This window comes from Ipomoea nil, unplaced genomic scaffold (assembly GCF_001879475.1).
Source record: "Ipomoea nil cultivar Tokyo-kokei standard unplaced genomic scaffold, Asagao_1.1 scaffold1334, whole genome shotgun sequence".
Classification (NCBI taxonomy): domain Eukaryota; kingdom Viridiplantae; phylum Streptophyta; class Magnoliopsida; order Solanales; family Convolvulaceae; genus Ipomoea; species Ipomoea nil.
Genome location: NW_017617762.1, coordinates 786,343 through 806,765, shown reverse-complemented (window position 1 = coordinate 806,765; position 20,423 = coordinate 786,343). Strand labels below are relative to the sequence as shown.

General features: G+C 35.5%; 1 protein-coding gene across 1 annotated transcript; it reads left to right on the top strand.

The window, feature by feature from the left end:
* Positions 1 to 866: 866 nt before the first annotated feature.
* On the top strand, positions 867 to 6,615 carry LOC109185535 (ferric reduction oxidase 6-like). The gene is made up of 9 exons (XM_019335473.1): positions 867 to 1,144; positions 1,293 to 1,386; positions 1,660 to 1,857; positions 2,312 to 2,546; positions 2,663 to 2,990; positions 3,222 to 3,507; positions 3,626 to 3,881; positions 4,148 to 4,580; positions 6,168 to 6,615. Exons 1-9 carry the CDS (start codon positions 913 to 915, stop codon positions 6,335 to 6,337), a joined length of 2,232 nt encoding a protein of 743 aa, XP_019191018.1. The 5' UTR covers positions 867 to 912; the 3' UTR covers positions 6,338 to 6,615.
* Positions 6,616 to 20,423: the final 13,808 nt, after the last annotated feature.

Genomic DNA, 20,423 nt, shown 5'->3' with positions numbered 1-20,423 from the left:
AGGTTGATTCAATTCAACTCGGGTCATGTGAAATTCGAACTTAAAGTGCTTGACCATACCCATTTGATTTTACAAAGAGCTCTATGTCTCTACTCCCTCACTTTTACTCCCTGATGTGATAAAATATGATAAGTTATCTTCATATTGTGGGTCCTAAGAAAATGTCAATATTAAAATTTTGAGAGTGAAAGTAAAATTTGAGAGTAGAAGTTGTATTTTCGTTTTTACAAATGACAATTTGTTTGTTTTCACTTTTTATTTTATGACTACAAAGACTATCCTCATTCTAAAGTTTTCTCTCACTTTCTAAAATGGTTCCACTTTCATATTATATTATAAATATAATAATAAAATAATATAATAAATAATTAAAGTACACAAATAAGAAATAAAAAAATAAAGTACACAAAGGCTGCCAGGAGTGTTAGCAAGCTTTCTATTTTAGAAAGCTTGCTAGACACATGACATGCAATAAAAAAACAATATTTTTTTTAGGCATCTCACCTAGCAAGTGAACCACTTGCTGGGTTAAGGTTAGTCTAAATCACTATTATATTTGATCTCTAAATATTATTTCTATCAAATTTGAGGTGTGATTCTTAATTTGTGATCTCATTTACTTTTTTTTGGAACCCTAAATACAGAGGCATAGGATAAAAAGAAACAATAATTTCATTACAAATTCTTTAAAAATTTTGTGACTTAAAGTCAAGTAAACCATAATATTGATTAGCTACATTGTTTATTATGCTTTTCCTTGAAGCATAAAAGTTTCAATTGTGTGGTGTCATTTTCAGCTGAGATAGAGACATCCTATATTGATACTTATGTAGGTAGGTTTAAGGTATTGTATATTAAGTGAGCTCTGGGTTGGTTTACGCACAGCGGGTGTTTGCAAATTTCTTGATTGAAATGGGAGAAGTTTCAGGTTACTATGAACCTCTTCTGAAAGAGACAGATGAATTTACTGGAAACAAGAAAACACCACTATGGGTTTCATCTGCAAAATTGGCTCTCAAAGCTGTAATGTGTGTTATCTTCATTCTCTGGGTGGCTTTTATCTTTCTCCGCCCAGCGGAATTTATGAGTAATTTTTCTGACACTCTAACGAACGCCACCAAAGGGACTGTTTTTGGGATCACAGGTAGGTTTCCAATTTTATTTTATTTTATTTTTTTAAAAAAATATTATTTAAGAACTCTTTTTAAAATATTATTTATGTGGAGTAATTGGCTGAATTGCCATAATCTGGGTTTTTCTTTTTTATTTTATATTTGAAAATTGAATTGCAGGAAGCATATTTTTGTTGTTCAGTGCACCGATTCTGATCATTGCATTTCTTGCCATACCACATCTCATTCTCTCTGGGGAAGATGAAGTTCAAGTGTATGTTGTTATTACCCCTATATATCTGCCATGATTTCTTTGGGTAAACAAGGAAACCCACAGTGACTAGTGGGTAAACTCCGCCTTGTGACCCTAATCGGCAAGGATCACAATTTGAAATTGTGACTTTGTGGTTACAAGTTTGTATCTGTGCTTAGCTATCTTGGCTGGGGTTATCATATGTCATGATTTCTTGATCCAAAAAGAAAAAAAAAATCTGGTGTTGAACTTTTAAAATTGAGAAAATTCTGAAATGGAAACCTTTGGTAACAGGAAGAAGGCAGGGAAAGGTGCAAGTTTTCGCCTGTGGACATTTCCGGTTCTAGTGGATGGACCATTTGGGGTTGTCACTGCTGCAGAGATGATCGGAATCGTGCTCTTTGCTGTGTTCACTGTCTGGGCTGTTGTTATGTATACTATACAGAACTACAAAATTTTAGGAGAGTTTGATGTGGCCTTTAAAGAGAAATGGTAATTGTTTTTGCCTGCTTCATTGGCTTAAATTAGCTAAATTGCGATGCTATGTATGCATATTAAAAAAAAAAAAAAAAAGAGAAAGAAGATAACTCATTCGATTTCCCCAAAGCATTTCAGTGGTTTTACAGAGTACTTTAATATGCTGGAGCATGTTCTTCAGTCAGTAGTTGGTCATTTCGAAACCATTCAGCCTAGCTCATTGTTTAAAGATAGATAAAGTGTTCATTTTTCAGAGAGAAAACTTTTTACCTTGAATTTAGAACACCCTTACTCGAAAAATGGTTTTCCATTATGGAAACTTAGTCTGGCTAAGTATTATGGAAGTAAACCAGCCTAAGTATCTACTTTATATCTTTTCGGTACCTGTGCTTTGCAGATTCTCTTGTTCTTTTCAATGAAAACGTGCAGTTTGATTGACCAATTTCATGTTGTTGAATTTTGCCTGCAGCATTTTCTTGTTGGAACTCACAGGTCTCCGCTTTGGATTTATTGGACTAATATGCTTAGCATTCTTATTCCTCCCGGTTGCAAGGGGTTCCATTCTTCTTCGTCTTATAGATATCCCTTTTGAGCATGCCACCAGATATCATGTTTGGCTGGGACATCTAACAATGGCACTATTTACTCTTCATGGTCTCTTCTATGTGATTGGTTGGGCTATGCAGGGACGCCTTATAGAGGAGGTTAGTTTAAATCTACATTTAATTCGATCTCTATAAGTTCTTTTCTTCCTTTTATATCTACTTGATAGATTATGGTAGAACGTACTAAATTTTCCTGTGCTGTTTAATGCCCGCAGCTACTGGCCTGGAAACATATTGGCATTGCTAACCTTCCGGGAGTCATCAGCCTGGCAGCTGGTTTGGTGATGTGGGCAACATCGATGCCCGGAGTGAGGAGAATAAACTTCGAACTGTTCTTCTATACCCATCAACTATATATAGTTTTCGTCGTATTCTTGGCCTTGCATGTTGGGGATTTCGTTTTCAGCATAGCTGCTGCTGGAATATTCCTCTTCATGCTCGATCGTTTCCTTAGATTCTGTCAGTCACGAAGGGTAGTTGACGTGCTTTCGGCAAAATGCTTCCCTTGTGGAACAGTGGAACTCGTTCTCTCGAAACCCGAAAGTAATTCCTACATAACTAATAAAAACTTTGATGATTCAATTCCTTGATATATTTTTTGAGTGCTACTGCCTCTGTTACAATGTAGTATCTGTTCATAACTACTCGAACCCACAACCTCCCACATAGGGGAGCAACTTGGTGCCAGTAGACCACAAGGTCCTTGGCAATTCCTTGATATATATATATATATACCACAATTTTCAAAGTTTTCCTTCGTTTTTGGTCGTGCAGATCTTCGCTATAACGCTCTTGGCTGGGTATTTCTTCAAGTTCGTGAGTTATCGTGGCTGCAGTGGCATCCTTTCAGTGTCTCCTCAAGTCCGCTTGACGGGAAAAATCATCTTGCTATCCTCATAAAGGTTCTTGGAGGATGGACAGGAAAGCTGAAGGAACAGATATCGAGTCTGTCCGATGGAAATGATGATCAATCAGAAACGCAAACACTCTTGAAGCATTATCAGAAGATAACTGCTTCCGTTGAAGGCCCTTATGGGCATGAATCAGCATACCACCTAACGTATGTGCTCAATTTTTTTGAACTCCCCGATATTTTGTTGAAACTGTCTTATAATCGTATATGTTTTCATTTAAATCGCGGGATATAATGCTTCTGATCTTGATGTTACTTTTAATAGGTACGAAAACCTGATTTTGGTCGCGGGAGGGATAGGAATTTCACCCTTCCTAGCAATCTTGAGTGACATCCTTCACCGTATTAACGATGGCTTGCCATCGCTGCCAAAAAATGTTTTACTAGTATGGGCCATAAAAAATTCGGATGAACTTCCACTTCTCCAGACAATCGACATGGAGGGGATCTGTCCTCTTTTCTCCGATAAACTGAACCTCGAGATCAAAACTTACGTTACTCGAGAAACAGAACCTCCCTTGGTAGGTCTACTTGTGGATATTCTGTGTTGAGCATATAGCCATTAATGTGTAATTCAACTTGCTTCAATTTCCACGTGTTGCTTGGAGCCCAGAAAGTAATCGGCCCGCACATGTGAGGGGCGTGTTGAGTTTATAGCCATTAATGTGCAATCTAACTATCAGCTTAGGCTTTTAGTTGATATGGAGCACATGCTTCAATTTTCTGTATGTATATTTTACCTGTCTACTCGGTAATTTTTATGGAACGAAATTATTATCTAATGCAGGAGGAAGGCATAGCGTCGAAGCCAGTAAGCTCGTCCTGTGTCTTCCCGAGCCTCACGGGACGAAGAATGTCCGGTTTGGTTGGTACTGGACATGTTGTGTGGTCCGGTTTATACTTAGTGGCATCAACAATAGGCATGGTCATCTGTGTGGCTATGCTAAATGTGCTGTATATAAACCCTTTCAATGTAACCTACTGGTGGTACAAGGGGCTTCTCTTTATGGGATGCATGGCTGCTGGGATTGTTATTTTCGGAGGTCTCGTGATTTGTCTATGGCAACTTTGGGAGAGGAAGACGGCTTCCCCGAAAGAAGATTTCAATGGTGCTGATGATCTTGCCATCAAGCAACAGAGAGAGCCTCGGATGGACAAGATTTCGGGCCAAGAACAATATGTTAGCACGGTCCGGTATGGTCAAAGACCAGACTTTGGAGGTATGTTAATCTCCCCAGATGAACTTTTACAGCCCATTTGGTTCACACCTCTGAAATTCCTTTCCCCAAAACGTTAAATTCCCAATCCTAAGACCCTTCATACCCTAGAGGTGTCAAATAGACGGGCTTGGACCGGCCCGATCAAATCCAACCCGTTTATTTTGTTGGATCAGGCAGGCCCAATCCAATTAAATTTTGGACCGGGCTTAGACCAGTCTATAGTATAATTTAAGTTACGTATTCTTTCTAAACTAGTTTTATAGGTTCACATATTTATTTTCAACTATTTAACTTAAGAATTATTATAAAAAAATAAAGAAATCAATAACTAACAAGGTAATACCATTAATAAGAATAAGTTTGCAAATTGCTCTTACTAACTAGTAACTACTAAGTAGTAAGAGTAATTTTCCAATTTGGAACAAATAAAATTTTACAACTTCAAAATATTTTAAGGTAGTAATTACTACTTAGTATGTTTGTTAGACAATTAACTAGTTAAATAGTAAAACGTAAGAATTTAATACCCATAAAATCAATATCACAGTTTCTAATACCAATCATTATTGTGTGGACCATGATCCATACAAGTTGTGTGGGTCATATTTTGTATATTATAAAATAATGTACATTCAGTACAAAAATAATGTACATTCAGCACAAAAATAATGTACATTGTATTCAGGGGATGTGCATTATTTTTGTACTAAGTGAACATTATATTGTATAATGTACACTCAGTACAAAAATAATGTACATTTAGTATATTAAAAATGTACTTTTTGTTATGGTCCACATAACACTGTGTGGACCATGGTCCACACAATAATTTGCCTTCTAATACGGAGTATGATAATCTCATGAGACATTACTCTATTAGAGTATATATGTATATTACGGAGTATATTTTTAAAAATGTACGGGCCAGCCCTGTCCATGGGCCAAAAATTAAAGTCCAGCCCTATCTGTAGTATAAAAAACGGGCTAGCTTTAGCCCTTAGGCTGTCCATTATAGCAAATGGAACAAACTGGGCCGAGCTTGGGCCGCACTTCGAGTTAACCCCTTTGTTTGACACCTCTATCACATCCCGGCCCAATAAAATATTTGGATGATATAAATCACGGTAAGTCAACAGACATGCTAAATGCTGATGCGCACAAAATATCTATCTACTTTAGGCATAATTCCCAAATTGCCACGGTCTGTGAAATTCCTTGAAACTATGGCCCTATTTGGTAAATGGCTGTTAGCTGATAGCCGTTAGCTTGGGTTAATTAAAGAGTATAACTAGTTGATAACATTAGTTGATGGTAGAAAGGTGTTTGGTAAATTAGCTGTTAGCTGCTAGCTGTTTGATATGATTTCTTTTCTCAAAAAGTTAATTGAAAAAGTTGCTTTGAGTAGCTTTTTGAATTTTATCATTTTGGAGTACAAAAAGCTAATTAACCAAAGACTTATATTAGTTTTTAAACCAAATCAAACAACTAATAGTGATCAAATAAGCCAAAATTGACCAATAGGCTAACTATTATGGCTTTGTTTGGTGTACGGGAGATTGTTTGTTATACTCTTCTTTTTCTTCCCAGAAATATTTGGAAGCATGTCGGAGCGGTGGGGGAATGTGGATATCGGCGTGATCCTCTGCGGCCCTCCGGCTCTGCAGACCAGTGTTGCAAAAGAATGCAGAACACAGAACTTGAAGAGAAGAAATAACCAGTCCATATTCCATTTCAATAGCCACAGCTTTGACCTCTAGTCAACTGCACTTCCACTGTCGTCTAAATAAAGGTTTTCGATGCTAAGTTTGCTTGCAGCCTTGCAGGCTAATTGCAGTGTATTTTATGTATAAATACGAAATGCTTACTTGTACCTGTATATATTAAAGTATTTTTCTATGGTTGGTACTAGGCATGTTGTGATCGCTACTAGTGCCAATTTCTGATTATATTGAGTATAATTAAATATGATATATCTAGTTGTACAAATATTATTTCTTATTGGCAATAATAATATTTGGTACCATTAAATATGCTATTTCTAATTGTATCACCATAGAAATTTCTCATATTTTTAATATTTATATTATGATGGCAAGTATTGGTATCAATGATTTTTGCCCAACACACTTAAACTATATTCAATCAAATAAAATTGAAATTTAAATAATTGAACACAACAAGTTTTATCCTAAAAAAATTAAAATCTACGACTAGGCTCATCATCACTAATGGATCTCACACTATAAGTCAAGCATGCTTAACCATAGAGTTTTTTGGCTATCTGGTTGTCTCGAATCAAGTAGGGACTCATCTTCTAGGACTGGACTTGGCCCGACCTGCGCCCACATCCCATCTGGGACTGGACTCGGTTTTCGCCATGCTATCAATTTGAACCCGTGAGCATGGGCTCTCCTTCTGGGACTGGGCTTGGCCCGACCTGCGCCCACATCCCATCCGAGACTGGACTCGACTTTCGCCTTGCCAGCGATTCGAACCCGTGACCTCGGCTCTGATACCAATTGATGGATCTCAGCGTTGCACTATGCTTACTTCTAGCGAGTCACCCATCCTGTGACTATTGTAAGTAAAGCACGCTTAACTACAGAGTTCTTTGGCTATCTAGTTGTCATATCCTACTTAAAATCAATTGGTGATAAATAGATGTACATTAACCATTTAACCACATCTATCCATGGTAAGCCACAACACTACGCCTTGAATCGAGGAGGGGTTGAACTCAGCCAACACCCAATAATCACCAACCACAATTATACATTCTTCAATTTTTTTAAACAATAAAATTTATTAATAAGTTAGAAGTAAACCGTTAATATATGAGGGAGGATAATGCAACCATTCTCCCGGATTAGCTTGAGAGCATGTATCATTAGCTAACACATGAGCTACCTGATTCGTTGACCTACTGTTATAATAATATTATTATTATAATTGTTAAACCAAGTAGTAATTAATTTGTTAGAAGTTAAAGTAGTACATGGGTCATGTTTAGCAGTTAACATTACTTGGGATTGAAACATGTATGTTAACGTGGAAAATGCATAGCAGTACATGGAAGACATAAGCATAATTTTAGGAATTTAGTTAGCTTCTTTTTAGTATAAATATGTTCATTATAAAGCATTGTAATCATCATCAAGAAGCAATAAATATTATTGTTTTCCTATTCCTCTCTTTCTCTCTCAATTATATTATAGATATATTATATTAAATATATCTAACATTTGGTATCAGAACCAGTCAACCTTCAAACTCCGAGATATTGTTCGTAGTGAAATATGGCTGCAAATTTCAATATTGCATGGTCGGGTCCCAAATTAAACGGAAAACTCGATTACAATTATTGGCAAATTATGATGTCCACACATTTGAAAGCTCAAAATCTTTGGAGCTTTGTTGATCCCGTTTTACCCGAAGGAGCTGACGCAGCCGCTATCCGGCGAGATCAATTGGCCTTGGGACAGATTCACCAAGGTGTTCACTACTCCATTTTTGGGCAATTAGCTCGTGCTCAAACAGCAAAGCAAGCTTGGAACATCTTAAAGGTGTCAAACAAAGGAGTCGATCGGGCACAGAAGTCTAAGTTGCAATCATTGAGAAGGTTGTACGATAATTGTGAGATGACCTCTACAGAAACATTAGACACGTATTTCATTCCTCTTATTGATATGGTGAATAAGATGAGGTTATACGGAGATACGATTGAAGATGGTGCAGTGGTTGAAAAAGTTCTTCGAACTATGCCGATGAAGTATGACCATGTGGTGGCTTCAATCATAGAGTCACACAAAACCGAGCTCTTATCAATTGCAGAGCTAAAAGGTATGGTAGAAAGTCATATTGACAGAATTGCGTCAAAATCGGAACCACTAGCTGAAGAAGCTTTGAAGAGTCAAGCCACCCTTAATGTGACTGGCACTAATCAAAGAGGTGGAGGATCTGGTAGAGGTCGTGGAAGAGGAAGAGGAGGTTCTAGTGGAAGAGGTCGTGGTAACTTCAACCAAGGAGGAGGACGTGGTAACTCCAACCAAGGAAGAGGTGGAGGTAATACGAAACAAGGAGGTAAATTTCCATTTCATTGCTACAATTGTGGCAAGTATGGACACAAGGTTGTAGATTGTTGGTATAATGAGTACAACAATCGTGGAAATCAAGCAAACATTGTTGAAAATACTGCTAAAAAGTCTGGTGAGAATTTTGAAACCTTACTTTTGGCCAGTGATAGTTTTTCTGCAGATAAGAACATATGGTTCTTGGATACTGGGTGTAGTAACCATATGTGTGGGAAGAAAGAATTGTTTTCTGAACTGGATGAATCAGTCCGGTCTGAAGTGACATTTGGCAATAAGTCAAAAGTGCCAATTTTGGGAAAAGGTAAAATCTCTATTCAGTTGAAGGATGGTACTCACAATTTTATATCTGATGTGTTCTATGTTCCTGAACTACACCAAAATTTGTTGACTATGGGTCAATTATCAGAAAAAGGATATAAGATGCATATTGCTCAGGGGTGTTGTACCATTGCAGATGCTAAAGGAGTTTTGATTGCAAAGGTAAATATGTCCCAAAATTGACTATTTCCTTTGAAAATTAAGCATACTCTCATTGCTTGCTTTAATTCTGAAGTTTGCGATGATAATTGGTTATGGCATATGCGGTTTGAGCATTTTCATTTCTCTGGATTAAACTATCTTGCGAGAAAGGAACTTGTTTCTGATTTACCTGTTGTGAATGTCCCTGATCGTATCTGTGAGATTTGTGTGATTGGGAAGAAGCGTAGAGATCCCTTTCCCGTGGGCAAGTCAAGGAGAGCTACAAAACAATTGGAGATTGTTCACTCAGACCTGTGTTCGTTGGAGGTTCCCTCACATGGAGGTTGTAAGTACTTTATTACTTTCATTGATGATTTCAGTAGGAAAACATGGGTTCACTTTCTGAAGCAAAAGTCTGAAGAATGTAATGTTTTCAAACAATTTAAGACTTTTGTTGAAAAACAAAGTGGTTATGAGATTAAAATCTTGAGAACTGATAGAGGTACAGAATATATTGCTTGTGATAATTTTTTGAAAGAAAAGGGTATTCAGCACCAAATGACAGCCAAATACACTCCACAACAAAACGGAGTGGCTGAGAGAAAGAATAGGTCTATCTAAGCCTTTTTGGGCAGAAGCTATTGCTTGTGCTGTCTATGTGTTGAATAGGTGTCCAACTAAAAGTGTCCGTGATAAGACACCCGAAGAAGCTTGGAGTTGGAGAAAACCCTCTATCAAATATCTCAAGGTTTTTGGATGTTTGGCATATGCACATGTGCCAGATCCGTTGAGAAAGAAGTTGGATGATAAAGGTGAGAAGTGTATATTCATTGGTTATAGTGACGCTTCCAAGGCTTATAAACTATACAATCCTGAAACTAAAAAGGTTGTTATAAATCGTGATGTCACATTTGATGAATACGGTGTCTGGGATTGGTTAGCTAAAGATGAAAGTTCAGTTGTTATTCCTGTTGTTGAAAATATTGTTGATGAGCAACCGATTCCAGATACTGTCCAGTCTCCTTCACAGCCAGAGTCGTCAGTTCGACGATCACAACGCGAGCGCCACTTACCAGCTCGCTTGCAAGATTATGTTTTGGGTCAGGATAATGACCTGACGGATGAAGATATTGTTCAATTTGCATTTTTTTTTGCAGATTGTGACCCTTTATCCTTTGAGGAGGCTGCTACAGAAACTCATTGGCTTAAGGCGATGGATGAGGAGGTTGGTGTCATTGAAAAGAATGGTACCTGGGAATTAATAGAATTACCTCCTGAAAAGAAGTCAATTGGAGTCAAGTGGGTTTACAGAACGAAATACAAGTTAGTATATCCAACTTGAAGACGGAGTCATTTCTTAAATTAAAGAAGGAGATATTTGGATGACCAATATATCCAACTTGGTTTAAAGGAGGCAATGTTATAATAATATTATTATTATAATTGTTAAACCAAGTAGTAATTAATTTGTTAGAAGTTAAAGTAGTACATGGGTCATGTTTAGCAGTTAACATTACTTGGGATTGAAACATGTATGTTAACGTGGAGAGTGCATAGCAGTACATGGAAGACATGAGCATAATTTTAGGAATTTAGTTAGCTTCTTTTTAGTATAAATATGTTCATTACAAAGCATTATAATCATCATCAAGAAGCAATAAATATTATTGTTTTCCTATTTCTCTCTTTCTCTCTCAATTATATTATAGATATATTATATTAAATATATCTAACACCTACAAATGTGTTGCACTATAACACTATTCATGTGATACCCCGATATTTTTTTAAACAAATTATTTTTCCCCACAAGGACCCTTAAAATAAAAATCATTTTGTTGTAAAGTGTGATGCCCGTTAGCTCTTAACCGGTGTGTTGCAAGCAATTTAGTATATGAACTAAAGCAGGAAAAGTAAAAGGGAGAGTAGAAGTAAGAGTGATCATCAAAAGGAGAAATCAGCCTGCATTCTCATTACATCCTTTTATAATATATATACACTATAATGGATAGCTGTTACAAATCAACTCATGAATACTAGCTATTACAAATCAGGTCATTAAGCACCATAATAATGTCCATTATTAATATTTTATAACACTCCCCCTTGGAGATTATTTTGCTATAATCATGCCTCGTTAAAAACTTCACTAGGAAAATCACGTGGAAAAAACCTAGGTGAAGAAAAGAGTACATGATATATAAAAATCATATATTGGCGCTACATGTGTATACTGATTCTGATTGGAGAGGTTGCACCATTGCCGGACGATCAACAACGACATACTTGGTGTATCTGGGCAACAACTTTGTATCTTGGAAGTCCTCACGTAAAAAGTGTGTCTCTCGGTCGTCTACGGAAGCTGAATACCGTGCTTTAGCAAATGTAGCAACGGAAGTTACGTTCTTTGGATTAAAAATCTATTATAGGAACTGAAGTTGTGTCTCGAGAATAATCCAGTGGTGTTCTGTGATAACCTCAGCGCAACATATGTTTGTAAAAATTTAGTGTTTCATTCCCGCATGAAACATCTAGCTTTGGACTACTTTTTTGTTCGAGACTTGGTTACTAATGGTATGTTGGTTGTACAACATATTCCATCCTCTACTCAGCTAGCTGATCTTCTTACCAAGCCGCTTGGTCGTCACATGTTTCTTCATTTTCGGTCCAACATTGGAGTCTCTGACGGATCCTCCATCTTGCGGGGCGTGTTAAGCATACATGTGCATGACATTTAATATATTACTCTTCTGTTTTATGTGTTCCTGCATATTAGTTCTGTTGTAACTTCTACTATTTCTCCTCTTGTATGTACTATAAATACTATGATATTCTTCATTAGTAAATACAATCACTTCCTAGCATTACATGGGGATTACCATTTTAGCTGGCCTTTATTTGGGATATCCCTTCCAATGGATGTAAGGAAAAAAAAAAAAAAAAACAAAACAAAAAAGAAACTTAGACCTATTCATAGCACAATAAGTTATGATTGAGCTTATTATTTGTAATGTAGATTTGGGCTCCTTATCCTCAATGTAACAAGGACTTTAATATGAGGCAGCTTAGGATTTTTATTCCTTATAGGGCTCTGATGCCAAAATATATATAAATTGAACCCCCACCCCCACGTACATGCGGAAAGAGCAAGCAATATTCAACAATACAACACTGATATTCTCTACATATTTTCTAAATTCTCATATACTCGTTATTTTAATGATTTTGTTGGCTAGTTGTTGATGGCTCAAATGTCATAAAACCAACACTTACGATTGAAAAAGAAACCGCCGGATACACTTTTCAATCATCTATATTCAGGGGCGGAGGGACATTATTACCTCCCCCACCCAAAAAAAAAAATTATTAATACTAATATGGAAAAAATTATTAATATTAATATATGAGTAGATGATTTAGAGCAATCGTTATGCTATGGACCCGTGTCCAGCCTACAGTGTGGACACGGTAACGGTGTCGTTAGTGGCACCGTTATCTTCCACTTTTTTTTTTTTTTTTTTTTTTTTTTTTTTTTTTTTTTTTTTTTTTTTAAATTTTAGACTGCTTCGTTATAGGAGCATATGCTCATAATTCTATCACTATATGTTCATAATTGTAAGTTCATAATGTCAGAGTTCTGTGTTCATAATTTCATAACTGTACATTCATAATTCCATAATTGTACATTCATAATTCTGTAACTGTACATTCATAATTCAATAACTGTAAATTCATAATTTTCGAAACTCTATGTTCACAATTTTAGAGCTCTATGTTCATAATTTTATCGCTATATGTTCATAATTGTAAGTTCATAATGTCAAAGCTCTGTGTTCATAATTCAATAACTGTACATTCATAATTCCATAACTGTACATTCATAATCCCATAACTATACATTCATAACTCTATAACTGTACATTCATAATTTTCGAAGCTCTAGGTTCACAATTTTAGAGCTCTACGTTCATAATTTTATCACTATATGTTCATAATTGTAAGTTCATAATGTCAGAGCTCCATGTTCATAATTCCATAACTGTACATTCATAACTTCATAACTGTACATTCATAATCCCACAAACGAATAACGCCGTTAACGGCGAGACAAAATCAATTTTTTTTTTAAACTGGAATGACGTGTTTTACCTGAAAACGACGTCGTTTTGGACTCGTGTCCATAATGCATTGTGAACATGGGTCTAGGGCATAATTTGTGGATTTAGAGGATCACTGTAACTGGGCGTCTTGGACCCTTGCCCCCCCCCCCCCTTCCGCCCCTATCTATATTCTCAGCACAATCAGCACTCCAAATTCAAGCAAAATTTAATTTAATATTGTTATAATAATATTATTATTATTATAATTATAATAATTAAACCAAGTTGTTAGGAAAATAAATGGTGGTTCAAATTTGTGCTTCTCCACAAATGACGCAAAGGACTCCACTACTGCCTCATCCCACGTAGCACATTGCATGTTCTCTCATTATGCACAATTTTCTCTTTTTAAAGGTATAAATAGCATAGGCTTTCTTGTAATCCACACATCAAATAAAAACACATCTATTCCTATTCTCTCTCTTTCTCTCAATATATAAATATATTATATAGATATACTATATTTAATATAGCATATAGATATATTATATTATATTTAATATATATTATATTAAATATATTATATTTAATATATCTAACATTTGGTATCAGAGCCAGTCAACCTTTCAACCCCGAGATATTTCCCATAGTGAAATATGACTGCAAATTTCAATATGATCGGATCACAAATTGGACGGGAAACTCGATTACATTTATTGGCAAATTATGATGTCCACACATTTGAAAACTCAAAATCTTTGGAGCTTTGTTGATCCCGGTCTACCCGAAGGAGCTGATGCAGCCCAAACACGGCGACATTAGTTGGCTTTGGGTCAGATTCACCAAGGTGTTCATTATTCCATTTTTGGGCTATTAGCTCGTGCTCAAACAAAAAAACAAGCTTGGGACATCTTAAAGGTGTCGAACAAAGGTGTCGATTGGGCACAAAGTCTAAGTTGCAGTCGTTGAGAAGGTTTTACGATAATTGTGAGATGACCTCTACAGAAACAGTAGATGCGTATTTCACTCGTCTTATTGATATGGTGAATAAGATGAGGTTATACGGAGATACGATTGAAGATGGTGCAGTGGTTGAAAAAGTTCTTCGAACTATGCCGATGAAGTATGACCATGTGGTGGCTTCGATCACAGAGTCACACAAAACTGAGCTCTTATCAATTGCAGAGCTAAAAGGTATGGTAGAAAGTCATATAGATAGAATTGCGTCAAAATTGGAACCATTAGCTGAAGAAGCTTTCAAGAGTCAAGTCACCCTTAATGTGACTGGCACTAATCAAAGAGGTGGATGATCTGGTAGAGGTCGTGGAAGAGGAAGATGAAGTTCTAGTGGAAGAGGTCGTGGTAATTTCAACCACGGAAGAGACGTGGTAACTCCAACCAAGGAAGAGGTGGAGATAATACCAAACAAGGTAAATTTCCCTTTCATTGCTACAATTGTGGCAAGTATGGACACAAGATTGTAGATTGCTGGTATAATGAGGACAATCGTGGAAACCAAGCAAACATTGCTGAAAACACTGCTGAAAATTCTGGTGAGAGTTCTGAAACATTACTTTTGGCCAGCAAATGTTTTTCTGCAGATAAGAACATATGGTTCTTGGATACTGGGTGTAGTAACCATATGTGTGGGAAGAAAGAATTGTTTTCTGAACTGGATGAATCAGTCCGGTCTGAAGTGACATTTGGCAATAAGTCAAAAGTGCCAATTTTGGGAAAAGGTAAAATCTCTATTCAGTTGAAGGATGGTACTTACAATTTTATATCTGATGTGTTCTATGTTCCTGAACTACACCAAAATTTGTTGAGTATGGGTTAGTTGTCAGAAAAAGGATATAAGATACATATTGCTCAGGGGTGTTGTACAATTGCAGATGTTAAAGAAGTTTTGATTGCGAAGGTAAATATGTCCCAAAATCGACTATTTCCTTTGAAAATTAAGCATACTCTCCTTGCTTGCTTTAATTCTGAAGTTTGCGATGATAATTGGTTATGGCATATGCGGTTTGAGCATTTTCATTTCCCTGGATTAAACTATCTTGCGAGAAAGGAACTTGTTTCTGATTTACCTGTTGTGAATGTCCCTGATCGTATCTGTGAGATTTGTGTGATTGGGAAGAAGCGTAGAGATCCCTTTCCCGTGGGCAAGTCAAGGAGAGCTACAAAACAGTTGGAGATTGTTCACTCAGACCTGTGTTCGTTGGAGGTTCCCTCACATGGAGGTTGTAAGTACTTTATTACTTTCATTGATGATTTCAGTAGGAAAACATGGGTTCACTTTCTGAAGCAAAAGTCTGAAGCATGTAATGTTTTCAAACAATTTAAGACTTTTGTTGAAAAGCAAAGTGGTTATGAGATTAAAATCTTGAGAACTGATAGAGGTATAGAATATATTGCTTGTGATAATTTTATGAAAGAAAAGGGTATTCAGCACCAAATGACAGCCATATACACTCCAAAACAAAACGGAGTGGCTGAGAGAAAGAATAGGTCTATCATGGATATGGTGAGGTGCATGTTGAAATCTAAGAATCTGCCTAAACTTTTTTGGGCAGAAGCTGTTGCTTGTGCTGTCTATGTGTTGAATAGTTGTCCAACTAAAAGTGTCCACGATAAGACACCTAAAGAAGCTTGGAGTGGGAGAAAACCCTCTATCAAATATCTAAAGGTTTTTGGATGTTTGGCATATGCACATGTTCCAGATCCATTGAGAAAGAAGTTGGATGATAAAGGTGAGAAGTGTATATTCATTGGTTATAGTGACGCTTCCAAGGCTTATAAACTATACAATCCTGAAACTAAAAAGGTTGTTATAAGTCGTGATGTCACTTTTGATGAATATGGTGCCTGGGATTGGTTAGCTAAAGATGAAAGTTCAGTTGTTATTCCTGTTGTTGAAAATATTGTTGAAGAGCAACCGATTTCAGATAATGTCCAGTCTCCTTCACAGCCAGAGTCGTCCGTTCGACGATCTCAGCACGAGCGCCACTTACCAGCTCGCTTGCAGGATTATGTGTTGGGTCATGATAATGACTTGTCTGCTGAAGAGATTGTTCAATTTTCTCTCTTTGCAGATTGTGATCCTTTATCTTTTGAGGAGGCTGCTACAGAACTCATTGGCTTTAGGCTATGGATGAGGAGATACGTGCCATTGAAAAGAATGGTACTTGGGAGTTAACAGATTTACCTCCTGGAAAGAAGTCAATTGGAGTGAAGTGGGTTTACAGAACGAAGTACAAGTCAAATGGAGAAATTGACTGTTTTAAGGCACGGTTAGTAGCAAAGGGTTACAAACAGAAACCAGGTATTCATTATTTTGAGGTTTTTGCTCCTGTAAGTAGACTTGATACAGTTCGAATGGTTATTTCTCTTGCTGCTCAAAATGATTGGAAATTGCATCAAATGGATGTCAAGTCTGCTTTTTTGAATGGTTTTCTTGAAGAAGAAATATATGTTGAGCAACCTGCAGGATTTCTGAAGAAAGGGGAGGTAAATAAAGTGTACAGGTTGAGAAAGGCCTTGTATGGTTTAAAGCAAGCGCCTAGGGCGTGATATGGTTGCATTGACTCATATTTTGTTAAAAGTGGTTTTATGAGATGTCCTCATGAGCACACTTTGTATGTCAAATGCACAGATTCTGGTGATATTGTGATAATCTGTCTGTATGTTAATGATTTGGTTTTTACTGGAAATAACTTGAGTCTAATCTCAGAATTCAGGGAGGCACTCATTAAGAGATTTGAAATGACTGATATGTGCCTTATGGCTTACTTTCTTGGCCTTGAGGTTGTTCAGATGGATGGTGGAATCTTTATTTCACAGAAGAAGTATGCTGCTGATATATGGGCCTTATGCCTTACTTTCTTGGCCTTGAGGTTGTTCAGATGGATGGTGGAATCTTTATTTCACAGAAGAATTATGCTACTGATATTTTGAAAAAGTTCAAAATGGAAAACTCCAAACCAGTTTCAACGCCGTTAGCTGAAAAGTTAAAGGTGTCCAAAGATGAGTGTGGTAAGAATGTGAATGTTATAGCTTATAAAAGCTTAATTGGGAGTTTGAGGTATCTAGTAGCAACAAGGCCAGATATTTCTTTTGGAGTTGGAATACTTAGCAAATTCATGGAGGAACCAAAAGAATCACATTGGGTTGCAGCAAAGCGAATTCTGAGATATGTCAAAGGTACGAGTAATGATGGACTTTTTTACTCTACTAATGAAGCTGTGGAACTTGTTGGGTACACAGACAGTGATTGAGCTGGAGATGTTGAGACTAGAAGAAGCACGTCAGGGTATGCCTTCTATCTTGGTTCGGCCATATTTTCTTGGTCTTCAAAGAAGCAGTAGATTGTAGCACTTTCAACCGCAGAAGCAGAATATATTGCAGTAGCAAATTGTGCTACTCAAGCAATTTGGCTGAGAAGAATTCTGGAGTTTTTACAACACGAGCAAGAAGCACCTACAACTATTTTTTGTGACAAATAGTCAGCAATTTCGTTGTCCAAGAATCCTGTCTTTCATGGTCGCAGCAAACACATTGATATCAAGTATCACAAAATCAGAGAACTGGTTGCTGAAAAACAAATCAACATTGAGTATTGTTCGAGTGAATGTCAAGTTGTAGATATTTTTACAAAGCCGTTGAAGACGGAAACATTTCTCAAATTGAAGAAGGAAATTGGGATGACCAATATATCCAACTTGATTTAAAGGAGGCAATGTTATAATAATAATATTATTATAATTATAATAATTAAACCAAGTTGTTAGGAAAATAAATGGTGGTTCAAATTTGTGCTTCTCCACAAATGGAGCAAAGGACTCCACTACTGCCTCATCCCACGTAGCACATGTTTACACTGCATGTTCTCTCATTATGCACAATTTTCTCTCTTTTAGAAGGTATAAATAGCTTAGGCTTTTTTTGTAATCCATACATCAAATAAAAACACATCTATTCCTATTCTCTCTCTCTTTCTCTCAATATATAAATATAATATATAGATATATTATATTTAATATAGCTTATAGATATATTATATTATATTTAATATATATTATATTAAATATATTATATTTAATATATCTTACAAATATCCTTAGAATACCACAATCTATAATTCTCCGTACCGACCTTTAATAGTTTAATATATCTTAAAATGCGTTTTGCAGTTATAAGGTGTGCCTCTTTAGGCAAAGCTTGATATATGGTATTAAGGATGGGAATAGGCCAAGCTCCGTTGTAGGGGCCTATGGCCTGGTCTAATTAAGGCTTAGTTAGGCATGACTTGTTTAGTAAAAAGGTCATGCTTGGATCCATTTCAAAGCTTATTAAACTAACTAGTATTTTTTTATGCGCGATGCGCAAAAAATAGGTGCCCAATATTAGTACTTTATATTAAATTTTTAAATTTATTTAGATTTTAGATATTTAAATTATTATAAATAATAATAATAATAATAATAATAATAATAATAATAATAATAATATAATGTAAACATTTTTATAAATTTAATATTCATATTTTAGAAAATAACTAATATATAATTTCAATATTTCAATATATAATGTGTATATATTATTATTATTGAAGAAGATAATAAAATATATGGTGGATGCATGTGCAGTAACAATGGTGGAAAAGATAACAGAAGTTATAACGGTGGGGGTATGTTTGTCCAAAATATTATAAAGTACAACATTTATAGCATAATGTATATAAAAAAAAAACTTAACGGAAAATATGGACATAAATGAAGGGTATAACCTTCATTCACACTTATTATGTTTTAAGAATAGGCCAGACCTATATATCCACGCAAGACCTTCTCGCAAATTATGTTGTGCAACCGAATGCACCTTGCAAGGTGCATACGATTGCAAAACGGCGCCGTTTTGGTTAAAAAAACGCACGTCCCACTTAGAGAAGAAATCAGGTTCGATTCCCGGCAATGACATTTTTATATATCCAGAAATTTATAACTATATATCCACAAATTCATAACTATATATCCACAGTGAATGAATGAAGTAAAAATCCACAATGAATGAATGAATGAAGTAAAAATTCACAATGAATGAATGAATGAAGTAAAAATCCACAATGAATGAACTAAATATCCACAATGAATGAACTAAATATCCACAATGATTGAACTAAATATCCATAATGAATGAACTAAATATCCATAAATTCATAACTATATATCCAGAAATTCATAACTATATATCCACAGGGAATGAATGAAGTAAATATCTACAATGAATGAACTAAATATCCACAATGAATGAACTAAATATCCATAAATTCATAACTATATATCCACAAATTTATAACTATATATCCAGAAATTCATAACTATATATCCACAATAATGCTATTGCCGAGAATCGAACCTGATTTTTTTTTTTTTAAAAAAGTGGGACGCGCGTTTTTAGTCAAAACGACGTCGTTTTGCATCGTATGCACCATGCGCATGGTACATTCGGTTGCACAGCATAACTATTGAGACCTTCTAGCCTACATTCCTGGCCTCTCTCTCTCTCTCTCTCTCTCTCTCTCTCTATATATATATATATATATATATATATATATATATATATATATATATATATATATATAAAATTTATTTTTAATATTAAGTTAGTATATATTCTATTTTATATACCTAATATATTTTTATATTTACAATATAACCCAAGTATATATAATTACCAAACCCTAATCTTCCACATCCAAAATTTCATTCTAAATTCTGATTCAACTATAAACATTGTTTTTAATCTTGCTATAAGTATTTTTATTGTTTAATTGTTTATTAATTGTTCTTACCGTTATAATATTTAATGAAGTATCACTACTTAATTATGTGAGTTGATTGTTAATTATTTATGATATTATATAGGATGACAAGTAATAATACAATTGAATTTATTCCTAAACAAGTTAATGAGCATGCTAAAGTCGTGACTTGTTTTATTTTATCTTATGTTTTAATGCTATTATGTTTACATTGTGGTGATATAATTATGTAGTTATATATTAGCTTTGTATTATGTATATTTGTAAAATTATTTAAAAATACTTATTAAAGTTTTTTAAAGGACTTAATATGTAGGTTTTAAATAGGCTCAAAGCATGCAGGGCTTACTTTGTTCTCTTTTTAATAGCCTAC